Here is a 17,936-nt window from a genome sequence, read left to right on the forward strand (position 1 = left end):
TGATGTTACTGAATGAGCTTCTCAATTGAGATTTAAGAAAAAAAAAAAAGACGATGAGGGGCCATCACAGCACAAAGACACAATCTATCAACAAAATGGTCAGACCAAGTTATGGGAAAGATATTTTAAACACCATTTTTTTTTTATCAAACAAAAAATGCATAGGGCACATATCCCCATAATAGGTTTATGTATTATCTGCACAAATCCCATTCTGATATCTTAATATGTTTATTCACAACGGGCATCTTACAGCCTGTAACACTATTAACTACTGCCTGTGCTTAGCTGATTATCACTACTGGATATTACCATCACTAATGTTAGCATTCTTCCTCTTTCCTTTTCTGCAATGCAACAATACTTTTCCAAGTAGTGCCTGCCTCTCTCCTAGAGCTTGTCAAAGCTCCCACCCACTGCTCATCTTGGTCGGAACGGGGGGGGGGGGGGGGGGAGGGGGGAGGGGTGGTGGAGGATCAATGAGCAGTCTAGAATCATTCAGCACCTACTCTCTCTGTTGCAATCCATAATTGCACAGCATGTCCTGAAAAAGTGTAGACTGGTCAGGAGGAGGGTTGATTGAAACTCCACAGCCACACACAAGACCACCATGGAACACTGAATGACCATAATCTACCCTTTATACATGTGAAAGTGTGAGTAGCATACAGTGTACTTGGTTAATAATTAATAATGCACTGATCTTAAGTGTGGGATCCATGTACCTATATTTGTAAGATATTGTTGCCTTGTTTGTATACTTCTATATGCTTTTCTCCCACATGACAACTCAACAACCAACAGAGGTACGGCTTGAAAGAAATGACAACACCCCATTGGTCCTACGCCCATGAGAAATTCCAGAACCTACACCACATACATACAAGACAAGGTACCATCAAATGCACAACTCTGCTATAATCAATATAGTGGACTACGTTTGACAACATCAACCACATTTCCTTTTGCTATAATCATATTCCTACCTACAATCTATTCTGGTCACAACTCACTTCACAAATACGTTCCAACTCATGTAGCTGGCTAATTGATGCATAGATACTTGCCACCTTAACAGCCAACACAGGGTCAACATGTTGCTCCCTTAACTTGTTTTGCGCTCTCTTTCCCAATTATCTTACCCTCACCTTAAAGACCATTCATTTGCTTTACTTATTTCACATCACCATGCCCTTGCCCTCACAACTAACCATCTTCCTGCCTGATCTTTTGGATGGTTTTAAGGCTTCCTACCTATCCTGTGACACTTCTGGAGCCTCTTTTCTTCATCCAATCTCTGTGATCCAGTCCAGATTTGAGGAACCATACCCAAAGTATCAAACCAAAGTAACAAACCAAAAGACCACAGCCAATGTGACCCATCAAAACAAGGAGCTCTACATGCATGTCATGTTAATTTCCACTTGATAAAGTTTAGCGACTGATACCCGAAGGTATATCTCAGCACTCAGCCAACACAGAAACACGTCCGGGGCCTAAAATAGCCAGGTCTTCAAATGTTTTTTTGAACTTGGCAAAATCAGGGCAGCAGCAAAGAAGGAGCAGGAGTTGACTCCAAGCTGTAGAGGCTCTAAAAGAAAAAGCTCCGACGCTGTATCTGGAGGCATGGATGTGGGGGCTGATCAAAAGGACCTTATCGTTAGATCTTAACCCATCCGGCGCGGAGGATGAAATAATTTTGTCCTTAGGCACAGTGGGCATGTCCTCGCACTCTCCCACTAAGGAAGCACTGGTGCTCCCCCCCCAATGGGCCGCCCCTTTAAACCCACTTGTCCCCCAACCAAAGATGGCAACAGAAGCGCTTCCACTGCCTTCCCCAACCCCACTGTTGGTGATCTGATGACATTGACGCGCGCACACACACACACACACGCCAACATCATCAAATGCAGTAGTGACCTGCTTTACTCCATTAGCTTCCAGCCAGTCTAGGGAGTGGACTTTTTTGGTGAATTCTTCCTTGGGGAGGGGAGGTGGAGGGGAGGTGGGGGGGGGGGGGGGGGGGAGGAGAGCAGTGGGGGAACAGATGAGGGGGAAAAGGTAAAAGTTTACCTTCTCCCCTTGGTCCTGACTGGAGTGGATTCCTGCTCCCTGATCTTGGTGATTGCCGCGATCATGGAACATGAATCCAACCACTGAACCACTAGGGATTTTTTTGTGCTGGGGGAGTGACCCCTTGGGCAAAGGACACACCCCAAGGGGGCAATATATTTATCCATGTTTCGGTGCCCCTGTGGATAGATCACCATCTTTGTTTTGGGCTGATCTGCCCCCCAACGGGGCTAGAGTACCAGGGATTTATTTGTTTTGGCATAAATTACGGGGAGCGACCCCTTAGGCAAGGGTCGCTCCCCTTGGGGGGAGAATTTATTTGGCTACTCCACTCTGCTTGATTGCAGAGGGTGGGAGGCAGGGGGCGGGCAGGAAACCCAATAAACCACCTTTGATTGCTATGTTGTTCGGGGAGTGACCCCTTGGGGGGCAAATGTTTTTGGTTATTCCTCCACCCCCGCTGCCCCAAGAGGGCAGAGTGGCCATTTTTAGGCAATCTACCCCAATGTATTCTAGGGGTGGGTGGGGAGCCCACTAGGGATTGTTGTGTTGTTCGGGTCCCTCCCATTGGGGGAGAATACTTTTGGTTAGTCCACCCTCCTCCCTCTCTGGGGTAAGGGATGCTCCCATTGGGGGCATTTTTTTTTTTATTCAACTCCCCCCGCCTGGAAGGCAGATCAGACATTTTTTAGGCCGATCTGCCCTTTGTGGGTGGCGGAAGCTCACTTAACACCAGTGAATTATGTTCTGAAGGTGAGCAACCCCTAAGAGAAGTGTCGCTCCCCATGGGGACCCATATATATTTTTATGCTACCCTCTTTTGAGGGCAGATTGGGCATTTTAGGCTGATCCGTGACCTCTCAAGAATTTTTTGAGTGGATTCAGCCTCAGGGTGGGCAGAAACACGAGTCACCTGGAAATACGTTTATGTATGTGGTAGGCGATCTGCTTTTTGAGTAAGGTTTACTTCCATCTGGTGGTGGCATGCCTCCTTTCAGGGGAATATCGGTGTCTTTCGATATTTTGTTATAATTTTTGTGTGTTTAAATTTTCTTTTTTTTGTAGAGACAACTTTTCCTTTGTCTTGTTGGTGAATCCCATTTGTGGTCACAGTTTTGCAAGATCCTCAGTTTGTCGAGCTTTCCAGTGGGACTTCTTTTCTGCTTTTTTTCTGTGCAGAATAACTGCAGCTGATCCTCGGTGTTGCTGTTTCTGGCAAGTGAGTGGTATCGGTTTTGAGTATATAAGTCTTTGTGTGCTTTGTAATGATTGAAATTTCCTTCCCAAATTTACTATACGCCAGTAATTTTACTTTCCGTTTGATAAAGCCACGCTGTTTATTACTTATTATTACTTATTTCAGACAGTGTTGGTTATTGTTGAGTTATTTGTGAAGTTACTGTTATTAGTAAGGGTTATATCTAGCCACAGAATTACTGCTCAGCCGGTTGTTGGTATGTTGTTTGATTCTTCCTCGGACCATGATTATGAGACTGACTTTGCATCTGAGGCGGAGGAGGGAGTAAAGGATTCTGGCAGGGAACTTTTTGTACAAGAGGAATATTCCAATAAAGAACACACTCAGTGCAGAGGAGGTGTCTCATTTAGATGGTATGCTGATAGTGCAAGCAAGAGGCATCTGGATTGCAGCCTAGGACAGACTTCCCATTGGAAGTACGGAACTCTGGGTTGCCCCCAATATGGTGCAGCTTGTGTTTCCTGCCTTAACTGGTGTCGCAAGGTAGAGGGTGAATACTGAAAACTTTTTGTCTAGAAAATTTCTTTCAGTTGTTTACGGACAATGCATTTTTGATGATTGTTGAAAGACTAATTTGTATGCTGAACAGTATTCATGGGCAACAGTTACAGACTTAAGCCCCACTCTGGAGCTAGCCGGTGGACTTCCACAAATCTGGATGAGTTTAATAAGTTCTTGGGTTTAACTTTACTGATGGGCTTGATAATCAATCCAAAAAATTTATAGAGTGCGCTACTCACCAGTGAGGCTCTCAAGGCGCTTGTGGGGGGATCTGGGGGGGGGGGGGGGCTAGGGGGGTTACTGTTCGAACAGCCATGTCGAGTTTTTTTCTGACGAGTAGGAGGTCTTTGGTTTTGAGGAGGTTGGTGTGGAGGTAGTTCCAGGTTGTGGGGGGCGAGGTAGGAGAAGGCCCTGCCTCCAGTGGTGGTTCGTTGGATGCGGGGGACTGTAGCTAGTGCGAGGTCGGCTGATCGGAGGTTGCGGGTGGGAGTGTGGAGGTTCACTCTTTCGTTGAGGTAGGTCAGGCCGGTGTGTGGAGGGATTTGTGTGCGTGGATGAGGATCTTGAAAGTGATTCTCTTGTCTATGGGGAGCCAGTGAAGGGATTTGAGGTGTGGTGAGATTCGTGCATGGTGAGGGAGGCCAAGGACGAGGCGTGCGGCTGTGTTCTGGATTCTCTGGAGTTTGCGTTTGAGTGTGGTGCCGGCATAGAGGGCGTTACCGTAGTCTAGTCTGCTGCTGATGAGTGCATAGGTGACTGTCTTCCTGGTCTCTGGGGGAATCCATTTGAAGGATTTGTTTTTTTTAGAGTGCGGAGTGTGTGGAAGCAGGAGGAGGTTAGTGCATTGATTTGCTGTGTCATGGAGAGGGAGGGGTCCAGTATGATGCCGAGGTTGTGTACGTGGTTTGCGGGGGTGGGTGCAGGGCCTAGGGCGGTGGGCCACCAGGAGTCGTCCCATATGGTTTTGTTGGGGCCAAAGATGATGATCTCGGTTTTGTTGGAGGTAAGCTTGAGGTGGTTAGTTGTCATCCAGTTGGTAGTGTCGAGGAGAGCAGCGTGTAGGTTGGTTTTGGCAGTGGTGGGGTTGCAGGTAAGGGAGAGGATGAGTTGGATGTCATCTGCATAGGAGAGGCTAGTGATTCTGTGTGGTTGGAGGATGTTGGCTAGGGGGATCATGTAAATGTTGAAGAGTGTGGGGCTGAGGGAGGACCCTTGGGGGACTCCGCAGATGATCTTGGTAGCGGTGGAGTGGAAAGGTAGAAGGCAGACTCTCTGGGTCTGGTCGAGAGGAAGGAGGTGAGCCAGTCTAAGGCTTTGTGGCGAATTCCTATGTTGTGGAGGCGTGTGTGGTGGCAGACAGTGTCAAAGGCTGCGGAGAGGTCTGGGAGGAGGAGTGCGATGGTCTCGCCTTTGTCGACTTTGGTCCTGATGTCAGTGCATGCGATGAGGGTGGTTTCCTTGCTGTGGTTCTTGCGGAACCCGGATTGTGAGGGGTCAAGAGTGTTGTTTTCTTCGAGGAAGTGGGATAGGCGGGCATTGACTAGTTTCTCAGCAACCTTGGCAGGGAAAGGGAGGAGGGAGATGGGGCGAGAGTTGGAGAGGATCTCCAGGTCGGCTTAGTTTTTTTTTTTTTTTTTTTTTTTTTTTTAAGGAGAGCGTTGATTTACGCGTGCTTCCAGGGGTCTGGGAAGGTGGCGGAGTCGAAAGAGGAGTTGATTATGTCACGGAGTATGGGGGCGATGGTTGGGCTGGCTTCGTTGTAGACGCGATGTGGACAGGGGTCGGAGGGGGATCCGGAGTGGATGGAGTTCATGGTTTTTTTGGTTTCTTCGTGTGTGGTGGGGGCCCAGGTGGAGAGTGTGGTGGGGGGGTCGTGAGTGGGGGTTGAGTTGGGGGAGTGAGGGGTGTGTGTGTGTGTGTGGTATGAAGCTGTTGTGGATGTCCAGGATTTTGTGGTGGAAGTGGTTGGAGAGGGCGTCACATAGGGGCTGTGTGTGTGTGGGGTCTATGTTGCTGGCTTTGGGTTTGGCTAGCTCTTTAATGATGGTGAAGAGTTCTTTGCTGTTTTGAGAGTTGTTGTCAAGGCGTGTCTTGTAGTGATCTCTTTTGGCGGTGCGTATGAGTTGGTGATGGGTGCGAATGGTGGCTTTGAGGGTGGAGAAGTTGGTTGTACAGGGTTCTTGTCGCCATATTTTTTCCGCTTGGTGGCATTTGCGCTTGGAGTTCGGGGGTGAACCATGGGGCGTTCTTGATATTGCGGGTGGCGATGTGTTTTCTGAGGGGGGGCTAGTGTGTCTGCGCAGGTAGTGATCCATTTAGAGAGGTTGTGTGCTCCTGTGTTGGGGTCTTTGGTGGGGAGGCGGGGGGGGGGGGGGTTTGTGAGCCAGTTCGGAGTTCAGGTGTTCTGTGGGGATCTTGTCCAACATGCGGTAGGGTGTGGTGTGTTGATGATGGTGTGGGGGGGTTTGGTGAAGGAGAAGTGGACGCAGTGGTGGTCAGTCCAGAGGAATTAGCTGGTGTGGGTGTAGGCTATGTGTTGGCTTGAGGTGAAAAGTGCGTTGAACGTGTGTCCTGCTGAGTGGGTAAGTGCGGTGACCAGTTGTTTGAGTCAGAGGTTGGTGAGGTTGTCTATGAGGGAGGTAGAGTTGTGGTGTTGAAGGTTCTCCAAGTTAAAGTTGAAATCACTGAGGAGGATGTAGTCTGTGGAGGTGAGGGCATGCAAGCTGATGGTGTCGGCGATGGTGTCGCAGAAGGCGGGGCGTGGTCCTGGTGGTCTGTAGATTAGTGTACCTCTGAGGGTGGAGTTGTTGTTAATGTGGATTAGGAAGTGCATGTGTTCTGTGTTGTCGATAGTGTCTTGGGAGCTGGTGGTGACTTTGATGGTGTCCCTGTGTAGGATGGTGATGCCACCACCTGGCCTGTTGAGGCGGTCTTTGCATTGAAGTTTGTATCCCTTGGGGGTGGCGATGGCTACGTCGGGTTCCGAGGAGGGGTTGGTCCAGGCTTCCGTGAGGAAGGCGATGTCAGGTGAGTGTGATGTGATGAGGTCCCAGAGTTCTACGGCATGTTTGTGAAGGGAGCAGGTGTTGAGGAGCAGGCAGTTGAGGTGGTTGTGGTGGGTGGTGTTGGTGTGGTGCATGAGGGTGTTGTTGCGGGGTGTGTTCTGGTTGTGGGGTGGTGTGCTCCGGGGCTGGTTGGTGGGGGCAGAGCAGGTGTGTATTGCATTGGGGGTGTTGTGTTTGTTGTCGGGGGGTCGTTATGGTTGGTATGTGGTGTGAGGAATGAGGAGCAGGAGAAATGACAGGTGTGGCAGGTGAAGGGGCCATGAGGGTGTGTGGGGCTGGAAAGGGTTCAGATGGGGCGAGGGCCTGGGTTTAGTGAGTGGAGGGTGAGGGGGGGAGTAGATTTGTCTGAGGGGCCCAGGGGGAATGGCGCTGGGTGCCGCGGCTGCCATAAATGGGGAGGAGGGAGAGAGTGGCAGATGGGAGAAGGGCCGCGGGGACGCAGTGGCAAGGGAAAAGAGAAAGATGGAAAACGGACGGTGAGGAGGTGGGGGGAGGCGGGAGGGGCTGCGGGGACACAGCAGCAAGGGATAAGGAGAAAGATGGAAAATGGACGGAGGGAGGCCGTGCGGGGCGGCGGCGCGAGGAGCGACCTGCCTGCTGAAAGATGTTGCTGTCTCCATATTGTTCTACTAGTCCCTTGTTGGCAAAACATATATTTTCTGCAACCATGAGTCATAATCAGTATTTGCTGCTGTTCCGGATGCTGCATTTTGCTTATAATGCTTCAGCATTGCCACAAGATCACCCTGACTGTGACCGTCTTTTTAAGATTCAGCCTGCCCTTTATCACCTTGTAGATACATTTTCAGAGATCTATGTTCCAGGGAAAGAAACCGCTGCGGGTGAGTCTTTGGTCCTGTTCAAGGATATTTGGATTTTTAGGCAGTACATTCCTAGTACATTATAGAACTAAGATGTATATGATGTCAGAGTAGTATTGCAAATGTGTACAATTTCAGGCGTAGTGGTATATTGCTTTTGTCACTCTGTCATTGTGAATATACAGGTGAAAATGTTGCCACAAATGACCATTTCTTCCTACTCATTTTCAACATTTCTTTATTTCCAGTTATTTGCCTTTAGAAAACCTTGAAAGATCTACACATATGACCTCTTGCTGAATTTGGAATTTCATCTAGTTTTCAGAAATGTATATCTTTTCTGGATCACCCATGGGTTTCACACTGGTTTCCATCACAAACTGGAGTAGGTTGACAGCATAAAAATACGTAAAATAGGCTACATCTTAGAAAAAGGCCAAAACTGTGGTACAAAACCAAACAGTTACTTACTATTAGGAGTAGTTTTGCAGCTTGAAGAGTTTTCTGGATTCACATGCTTTGCATTATTCCACCATCTAGTGGTTGGGTCCAGAAATTTCTCTGCCGCCCCCTCCCCACTGTTTTTTTCTTGTCTCTGGTGTCATGACCACCATTTGGTGTTAGGTCCATCCTCTTTGTGACCTCAGATGGCATCCCGGAAGTTCCTGTGCGTGGTAGTCATCTTCAGATTCTTTTTTCTTTTCTTGTTTTCTGTTTTTCTCTTTTTTTCTCAAGAACAGTTTATCCTTATTTATGACCTCTTTCCCACCTCTTTGTCTTGCTCTTATTTCCGGGGAGGTGGATGGGTCGCATGTGAATCCAGAAAACTCTTCAAGCTGCAAAACTACTCCTACTGGTAAGTAACCATTTCGTATTGCAGCATGAATCCTTTTCTGGATTCACATGCTATCCATTAGATTATGTAGCATTTTCCCCTTCCTTGGACTGGTTGGGGTGAAATTAAGATGAGCTTGCGAACAGGTGCTACAATAACGTTGTTTAACCTGAGCTTCTTTATGTCTTTGTATGTCCACACAATAATGCTTGGTGAATGTGTGGGGATGCCCATGTTGCTGCTGCGCAGATAGTGTCTACGGGCACCTTCGCTATGAATGCTAGAGTTGCGCCCTACTTTCTTGTTGAGTGCGCTTTAGGGTAGAGATTTCGCCACTGAAAAGTAGCATGCTTGTATTGTTTCCACAATCCATTGTGCGATTGTTCCTTTTGTAACGGGTGACCCCTTGCTGGATTTGGCATAGGAAATAAACAATTGGTTCCCCTTGCGAAACGGTTTGGTCTCTTATAAGTAATATATTAGTGCTCTCCTTACATCAAGAGTATGTAATGTCCTTTCCAGTTCTGGCTGTGGGTTCTTAAAGAACACTGGTAACTAAATGCTAAATTGGAAATTTGCTTACCACCGGAGGTAGAAAATTGAGGGTTTGTTCTTCGGACTACCTTGTCTTTGTGAATCTGTACGTATGGTTCCTGTATTGTTAGCGCCTGAAGTTTGCCTACACTCCATTGCGATGCAATTGCTATCAGGAAGGCAGTCTTTAGTGTTGTATAATGGAGTTCTGCTTTATGCATAGGCTCAAATGGTTTTGTCATTAACAGTGTAAATACCGTATTTAAGCTCCACATTGGGGCTAGTGCCTTCCTCGTTGGAGCTATTGTTTTGGAACCCTCTAGGAACCTTTTGATGTGAAAAAACGTTTACATGAGGTTATCCTGGTGTAAGCCACAACTGCTGCCAAGTGTACCTTGAGAGATGAATAGTTAATACTGCTGTCCAGTAGATGGGTGAGATTGGTCAGTACTGTTTTCTGTTTAGATACTGTCTCCAAGGCATTGTTCTTTGTGCACCACAGGAGGTACCTTTTCCATTTTGTTGCATAGCATTGACGTGTTGGTTTTCTTGCCTCCTTTAGTATTTCCATGGTTCTAGGCAGCACGTTTAGGTGCCTGAGTTCTACATATTCAGATACCAGACTGATAGCATGAGTGTTGCTGGTTCCGGGTAGAACCCTTGCCCTTTCTTTATTGTGAGAAGGTTCCACTCCTCTTTGATTTTGATCATCTGTCCTTTGGAAAGTTCGAGTTGGTTTGAGTACCAGATCTGTCTGGCCCACTGTGGGGCTACTAGAATGAGATCCGGCCCCGAGTTGTCTGGCCTTCTCTGATACCTTTAGTATTAGGGGACATCGGTGGAAAGGCAAATCTCCCTGACCAGTTTAGTTACAGGGCATTCCCTTCCGATTGGTGATGTTGAAACCTGGAAGCAAAAGTTAGCATTTATTTTCTGCTGTCATGAACAGGTCAATATTTTTAGTGTGCCCCATAGCCTGAAGATCTTTTCTAGGCTTTCTTGTTTTATTTCCCATTCGTGTTACCTGCTTTTCTGTTGTCCTTCCCTGGCAGGTTGATTGTCTGTAAGTTGATCCACTGTGGTATCGTCCATTTCCATATCTCTTGGGATAGTTTGCTTAGAGTGAATGATTTTGTGCCTCTCTGTTTGTTCAAGTAAAACGTTGTTGTACTGTTTGCCTGGACCAGAACGGTTTCCCTGTTATGTTGTAAAGGCTTTCAGGGCTAGTAGCACTGTTTTCATCTCCAGAAAGTTGATGTGCTTTGAGTCGGTTGTTCCACTGGCCCTGAATTCTTAAGTTGCCTGTGTGCACTCCCCAGCCCTTGTGAGACGCGTCTGCTGTAATGGTCACCAATGGAGTGGTCTGGAAAGGTCTCCCTGGGGTTATGCCTTTGGAAGCCCACCATTGTACCTCTTTCTGTGCCTTTGATGTTACAACCACTAGATCCTCCCAACTCCCTGTGGCTTATGACCAATTGTTGCATAGCCATTCTTGGAATGGGCGTATTAGTTATGAGGGGGATGCGCAATGCCAATATGCCCATCAATTCAATGATGGTCCTCAATGTCAGAGATTGCCCCCTCTGGTAAAGGCGAGTTTGCTCTATGATTGCCTGTACTCTCTGTGTCTGATAGGCTTGTCCTTTCTTCGCATCCAGTCTAGCTCCAAATCTTTTCCAGTTGTAATTGCGAAGATTATTTCTTGTGGTTAATGGAGAACCCCCAGCTTTTGTAGGGTTGTCATCACTGTTTGAATGTCCTTTTAACATTTCTCCTTCGTTTTTGCCTTTACTAGCCAGTCATCTAGGTAAGGGTAGACGTGAATATCCTTTCTTCTTAGGATTGATTAAGTATACCTTCTTGAGTATGAAGCCAAGGTACTTTTGTGCGCCTGATTCACTAGTATTTGTAAATAGGGGTCCTTTAAGTCTATGGTTGCCATTCAGCCCCCCTTTTGCAGAAGCGGAATTAAACTTTTGGAGTGTTGTCATTTTGAAGTGTTGTGCATAAATGAATTTCTTTATGATTCTGAGATCCAGGATTGGCCTTAGTGTGAGGCCTTTTTTTGGCACCAGGAAGTAAGATGAGTAGTTCCCCATGTTCATCTACTTTGTTGGCACCTTTTCTATTACATGTTTTTTGCAAGAGTTATTTTACCTCCTTCCTTAGTTGTACAAGTTCTGCTTATTGATAACTTTTCTTCTTTGTTGGGTTTGGTGGTGGAAGGCTTGTCAGTTCTGTACAGTAGCCATGGCATACCACATTTAAAACTCAATTATCTGTTGTGATCTTTGCTCATTCTTCTAGATATTTTGCTATTCTGCATCCCACTGGTGTTGCATGTAGGCCTGAGACTATTCCTGAATCCCTTGAAGTTTCCTCTTCCTCCTCTGGAGGTTTGTCCCTTAGCTCTCCCTCTGCCACTAAAAGGCTTCCTTGTGGGATGTTGCCACTGTTGGTATCCGGCTTGTTGACTAGCCTGGTGGGCTTGTTGTTGCTGGCCTGGCCTGAAGGATCTTCCTTCTGTGGGCCTGCTGAGTGAATATCCTCTCCTTCTGAAAGTGCCTCTGTACTGAAGCGCACCCACTTCTTTTGCCGTCTCATTGTCCTTTTTAATTTGTTTTAAGGACGTGTCCACCTCTTGACCAAACAAAGCATCTCCAGTAAAAGGTTTGTTTATAATGGAGGCCTGAACTTCTGACTTGAAGCCGGAGATACTGAGCCAAGCATGTCTCATAAGGGTTGTGCCCGTACACATATGTCTGCTAGCTGTTATAGACCGCATCGAGTGCTGATTTTAGGCAGGTCTTGGCGATATTCTTCCCTTCTTGTAGGATTGCTTTTGCACTTCTCTTATTATCCTCTGGGAATTTCTTAATTAGCACTGTGATCTTGTCCCATTGTTGGTGGCCATAACGGTTGAGGAGAGCACTGGAGTTCGCTGTATGCCATTGCATTTCAGCCTCCATCTTCCTCCCTACCACGTCCAGTCTCTTGCTTTTTTTCCCCCTCAGGAGGTGGGCCTGTGGAGGTGTGTGCACTACTCCTCCTTCTGGCGGTAGTGACAATGATGGAGTCTGCCATTGTGTTCCCCTGGATGTACTTGGGGTGCTTTGAAGAAGGTTTATACTTCTTTTCTACCCTTGGGATGACACCTTTAGTAGAAGCTGGTTCCTTAAGGGCCTCCTTGCCCTGGTCCAGTATGCTATGTAGCACTGGGAGATATAGGATCCCCTTGCTTGATGGCATAAGAGTTTCCAGGAGAAAACATGAGTCTCCCTTCTCTTCCTTTGGAGGCACTCCATCAGATTCAGCTGCCCTCCTTATCAGGGTATTGTAGAGTGTAAAGTTGTCAGGAGGCGAAGATCTCAAGGAGTTCTTGTCGACCTCCTTTTCTGGGCTCTCTGTGTCTAGGTCATTCCATTCGTCCTCGAGGCCCCTCGCTGTCTCCTCCCATTCTGGGGAATAGCATCCTTCCCCGGCCTCCTCTTCGTGAAGTTCTGGTATCACTGGGGTTTCTAAAGCTGCCTCTTCCTTTTCTACACCTGTGGTCGTGGAAGGCTTACTTTGAATCCTGAATTCCTTTAGTGCGTCAAACTCCTTTTTTACTTGAAGGAGCTATTTCTGCCTCTAATCTTCATCTCTTCTTCTCCACCTCTAAAGCTCTTTTGACGTCCTGCATTGAAGATGTTCTCTTTTTCGGAGTAGGCGGTTCGTCCTCCGAAGTTCTTTGGATTTCTTTCGGGCCTCTTCAGCTATGGTGGTTTTCGTCCATTTCGATGGTCCGCCTTCAACACTATACCTGGGCTGGGATCAGTGGGCCTCTTTTTTTGGCGGCTGACACTTGTTTATCGTTTTCATGGACTTTGGGGCTGCCTTGTGCGACTTTTTCCCGGGAATCCTAGTCTCAGAGGATTTGAGCAGTCTTTTTTACCTTTTCATGTCTCTTTTCGATGTCCTTCATCGCTTTCTTCGCTGCACGTTTCTTCTCAGCATCCCCCTTGAGGATTTCTATGTCCACTCCCCCATGGGCTGATTCTGCGCCTCTGGTCTGGTTCCTCGCCATTGCTGGAAAGGCCCAGGTTCTTCAGTGACGCCTGTGGTTTCTAGCTGTACACTGCTGCACACGTTTTCTCTCTCTGTTTGTGGAGAACCCTGAGAGTCTTTGGCACAAAAGTGGCACAGGCCTCGAGGTCTCTGAGCAGACAGAGGTTACAAATTGCGTACAGATTGCGATGTGCAAATTTGTGGTGGCATTTAAGACAGAATTTAAAGGGGTTGTTGTCCAGGACTCCTACCTTGCTTCATTCTCTGACCACGTGTGAATTCCAGCAGGGTCCACCGCCCGGGTAGGACAGCGAAGGTCCCCCATCTCTCTATTGGTCTCCTTCAGTCTCTTGTTCATCAATCTATTCCAAAAGCTTCACTTTTTGGGGGATTTTTCAACATTGTTCCAAAAAACTTTGTAGCTCCTCCTTTTGCTTCCAGACCCAACAGCAGGAACAAGAATCTGAAGATCTCTACCACGCACAGGAACTTCTGGGGCGCCGTCTGACATCACACAGGGGACGGTCCTAGCACCAAATGGTGGTTGACGATGCCCAAGTAGGGGAGAGGGAGAAGAGGCGGAAACAGACAATTTTGGACCCAACCACCAGATGGCAGAATAATGCGCAGCATATGAATCCAGAAAAACATTCATGCTGCAAAAATAGGCTTTTTGATTTAGCTCTGCACGCTCCTGAAATCTGGGAAGATGGTGACTGTAGTACAGTAAACCGTTCGTGGATGCCATTTTCAGGAGAATAAAACAGACAATTATCTGCCACAGTTTTCCCCCAATAAAAATAAATAAATAAATAATTGCTATATTTTGCTTATTTTTCTTGGTCCCCTCCAGGGAAATCCACAAACCCTGGGTACTTTAGAATTCCCAGGATGTTGGGGGGGGGGGGGGGGGGAAAGGACACACATTTAAAGTGAATACCTTATCTGGAAAAAGTTATGGAGTCCAAAGCGCAAAATATTCCAAATAGCCAAAATAGGGCTCAGCACCCGAGGGAAAAGGCCTAGCAGTGAAGGGGTTAACGTTATAGTGGGACAATAGTAATGCAATTTGTCCATTACATACATGGGAGCTCTGCCCATCAAAGACTTGTGAGTAAGGCAGCATATCTTAGAAATAGCACGTTTCTGACCGGAAGTAAGTGAAGAGCTCTAACAGCAGGCACAGAGGGAGAGCCTGCCAAAAGATTACAGACTAGACAGGCATCTGTATTTTGCACCACCTGGAGTCTGGACAGTAGGGTGTCATTGGCTGCCATAAACAAAGCCTTGCAGTAGTCCAGGTGATATATAATTAGGGCCTGGACCAGTGTTTTCCTTGCAGGCAATGGTAGCCAAGGAAAGACTTTCCTTGGTAACTGCATGGTAGCAAAGCAAGCCCCGCATTCGTGGATAGCACCTGGCCTAGTTTTACAAGAGGGGGCTACTTCCAGGTCAGAGGGCCACCAGTCGGAAGACCAAAGGTACTGACCTTTGTCTAATAGCAACATTTCTGAGTTATGTGCCTGTTTAAGGTTGATTCTATTTGAAAACACTTGTTTTGTCCACAATATTTTGTTAACACCATATTTAATTAAATCATATTTTGAGGGGCTCAAACGAGGTGTATGCTACCCCGGTTATCTGATCAAAGATTAAAGTCCATGACCCAGGCCTACTGAGAAGCAGACAGGCAAAGCAGTGATCAATGAACTGGCAACCGCATGATAGGAAGACTGGGTGAGTAACCAGGAGCAAAACTAACTAGTTTGCAGCACTGTGTGCAAGGGGTAGGCAGAGTCAGTGTCCTCTGATAAGACCAAGTAAGGCAACTCTTTGGCCACAAGTATCCACTACACTATTCTGTGAGTAACACTAAGGTCATCAGTACGAATCCCTGCAGGCACACTAAAAATGTATCAATTTAATTGGACCATAGTAAAAGATGTCATTTTCAGCACTACAGGGTAATTTGTTTTGGTAGACAAGCAGTGTAAGTTATTACACATATATACCAGGTACCTGTCTCTGCTGCACTAACGATCTTAATCATTAACCAGATTACACAAAATGTCTCCCCTACACCAAGTATACAGAGAAATTCTAATTGTGTTACAGAACTACTGCAAATTACCTTCATTATAATTTCAGGAGGAATGCAGTGAGTAAGAAGTTCGTAAAGCCGTCCCCGCACTTCAAGGAGCCTTTGAGGAAGAAAACAAAATAACACAACTTCATTAATGTCTATGTGCCAGTGAAACCAACATTTCATGAGTAACTGCTTAAAGATCAATCACAGACATGCATACAAACCAGTTATCAAAACAATGTGGTGAAGGGTGTATAAGGAACCTCTGGTACTCACACTAGAGGGATTTAATTTTCAGATCAGGTTACTGGCAAAGTGTTTGTCACCTCAGAAGAAAAATAATCAGCGTGCATGGCGAACTTATATAATTGCACTGGAAGTGAAAGTAAACGGAGTTATTCGGCTCAATTCACTTGCACTGCTTCGGTGTTCGGGTGCATGTCTCAGCACCTGAGCACCAATTTTCATGAGTGAGGTACTGTTGGAAAGGGGTGAATATCCCCTTGCTAATGGCATCTATGTCTAGTCGATCCCTGCAGAAATGTGATAAAAGAGAGAAAAAGAAAAAGAGAAAAAGAGAAAGAAAGAGAAAAAGAGTGGGTCTGTTTCTGTCTGGCAATTGGATAATGCATGCCTCCACCCCAGGTGTGACAGACAGCTCAGTAGACACCGGGGAGATATTTGTTTTGTACCATTATAAAAAGGGGTGGGACGGCCCGCTCAGGGATTCACCCAAGTCTCCATCCCAACATACACAGACTTTCTGCCTCCCACCACTCAATAGGTGCAGGTAGGAGGTGCAGAGATAGATTGGGGGGGGGGGGGGTTTGGGGAAGCACAGAGCTCACTAACCAGAGGAAAAAAGTATTGTTTGCCAAAGGGTGAGGGGTGGGGCCAGTCCTCCAACACATCAGGCAGAGCGTCCACCCCAAAAATGCCTGGGGGCATATATTGGGGGGGTGATGTAAACCTCCTAAACTGCTCACTAGACACCATGGAAATGGAAATGCTAAAAAAAAAAAAAATGGTGGGTAGCCCTCTAGCAAAAGGCTAGTGCGCCTCCCCATGCTGAGGCACTAAAGTATTTTATTCCCTCAGGGCACATAGGTCTTTAGTTCCAGTGGGTAGAAAGACCAATAAGCCCCAGAGAGGTATTTTAGCACAAAGATGTGTGTGTAGCCATCCAAGCATCTGGCTGAGCCCCCTTGAACCAAATGAGCAAAACTGTCTTTCTGCACCCTCGGGGTGAATTTCGGGGTTTTACCACTACACACCAATGAAAGGAAACCATGCACCACTTAAACAGGGCTTTGGGTGGCCCTCCAAGCAATGTTCAATTTGTGAAAAAATTTAAGTGCCAGAATCCTTGTCAGGAGACCACTGCACCATACTTTGACCCAGCCCGCGCTGCCAATGAGAGCACTAGCACAACTAATAATCATCACACCCCACATCACAATTCAGACTATTCTAGGCCTCCAAAGCTAAAAGATTTCCAGGGGGCGGGGAGGGGTGTGTGCAGATATTAATCGTTTTTTGGTGTATTGAATTAACAAACACGGGTTGAGGAGAATGGAAAAAAATAAACCTTACAATAATGGCTGGAAAAAAAATTGATTTATCAGACAAAAAGCAATGTCTTGTAGTAGTGTAGGTTATTGTCACTGGTTATTATTCAATATAAATGTGCTATCACGCTGATGTGCAAACTCCTTCAAAAAAACATATGTAAAAGCACTGTTCTTCATGTGCTGCATTTACATATCATTAATAACACTAACCTATTAAGGATGCAACTTACTCTAACCTATAAAGGTATAAGGAGGTGTGTGCAAGTGTTTTTTTTTTACTATGAAAAACAAAGTGTTGGTAACCTTACCCATGTACACCTTATCTTCCAGTAGATCATCCTTGATAAAAGGGACAAAGTGGACTAATTCTGCAAAATAGTGATCTTAGTGGAGACTGGAACCCAACGTCAATAAAACACAGCTGGCTGGAGATCTTGTAGGAAGAGGATCTGCTTTTCCTAATTACCAATGGATTGAGTTAGGCTCTAGATCTGTAACTTTGACATTCAGAGCACGTAACTGAGTCCAAACTGATCTGCTTGCTGAAACAACCAAGCAGACAAAGAATGCCTACATGGGAAGGAGGTAAAGTTGACCTGATGCCTAAAATGTATAGAAACACTATTAGCAAATTGGAACCTGAACTGCCACCATCACCTGCAGGCTTTGCAAGTTTCAGGTGAATTTACATTTGTACAAGAGAACAGAGGTTCGAAAATAGTATCCATCAGTAACTTGAGAATCAGGAAGCTTGAAACAGAGCGTGGCCTTAATGAATCCGATCAAAGTGGTTAAGGAAAAACAAAGCCCTGATTGTGTATAGCGCCACTGCCAGAGTAGCTCAAAATTGTTTTGGGAATTCTAGTCATCCAAACCTCAACTTTCATATGCCTATTCAGGAAAAAATTTGAAGTATTAATTCACAAGTTCACAGGCAGAAAATCCCTGGTTTCAAAAAAATTCTGTACCAGCCGATACATGGTGACTATTATTCAGCTGGTTAAAAAAAAATAATAATAATAATAATAATTCTGGTTTTCAGTCATCGGTTTGGACTAAAGCCTGTTTGTCCTCTTGAGTGAAACCTGGCTAGCAGTCCTTCTAGCTCATCCAAGAAGAATTCAGAGTGCTTGAGATGCTAAGAC

At 46.2% G+C, this 17,936-nt stretch overlaps 1 protein-coding gene across 1 annotated transcript in view; it reads right to left on the bottom strand.

Moving 5' to 3' along the window:
• RFC3 (replication factor C subunit 3) overlaps positions 1 to 17,936 on the bottom strand; it is a 109,552-nt gene that overhangs the window by 15,889 nt on the left and 75,727 nt on the right. The window contains exon 8 of the mRNA XM_069205548.1: positions 15,266 to 15,335. Within this exon, the coding sequence (XP_069061649.1) occupies positions 15,266 to 15,335 (70 nt within the window). The remainder of the gene's footprint in view (positions 1 to 15,265; positions 15,336 to 17,936) is intronic.

Source organism: Pleurodeles waltl, chromosome 8 (assembly GCF_031143425.1).
Source record: "Pleurodeles waltl isolate 20211129_DDA chromosome 8, aPleWal1.hap1.20221129, whole genome shotgun sequence".
In the NCBI taxonomy this organism is placed as follows: Eukaryota; Metazoa; Chordata; class Amphibia; order Caudata; family Salamandridae; genus Pleurodeles; species Pleurodeles waltl.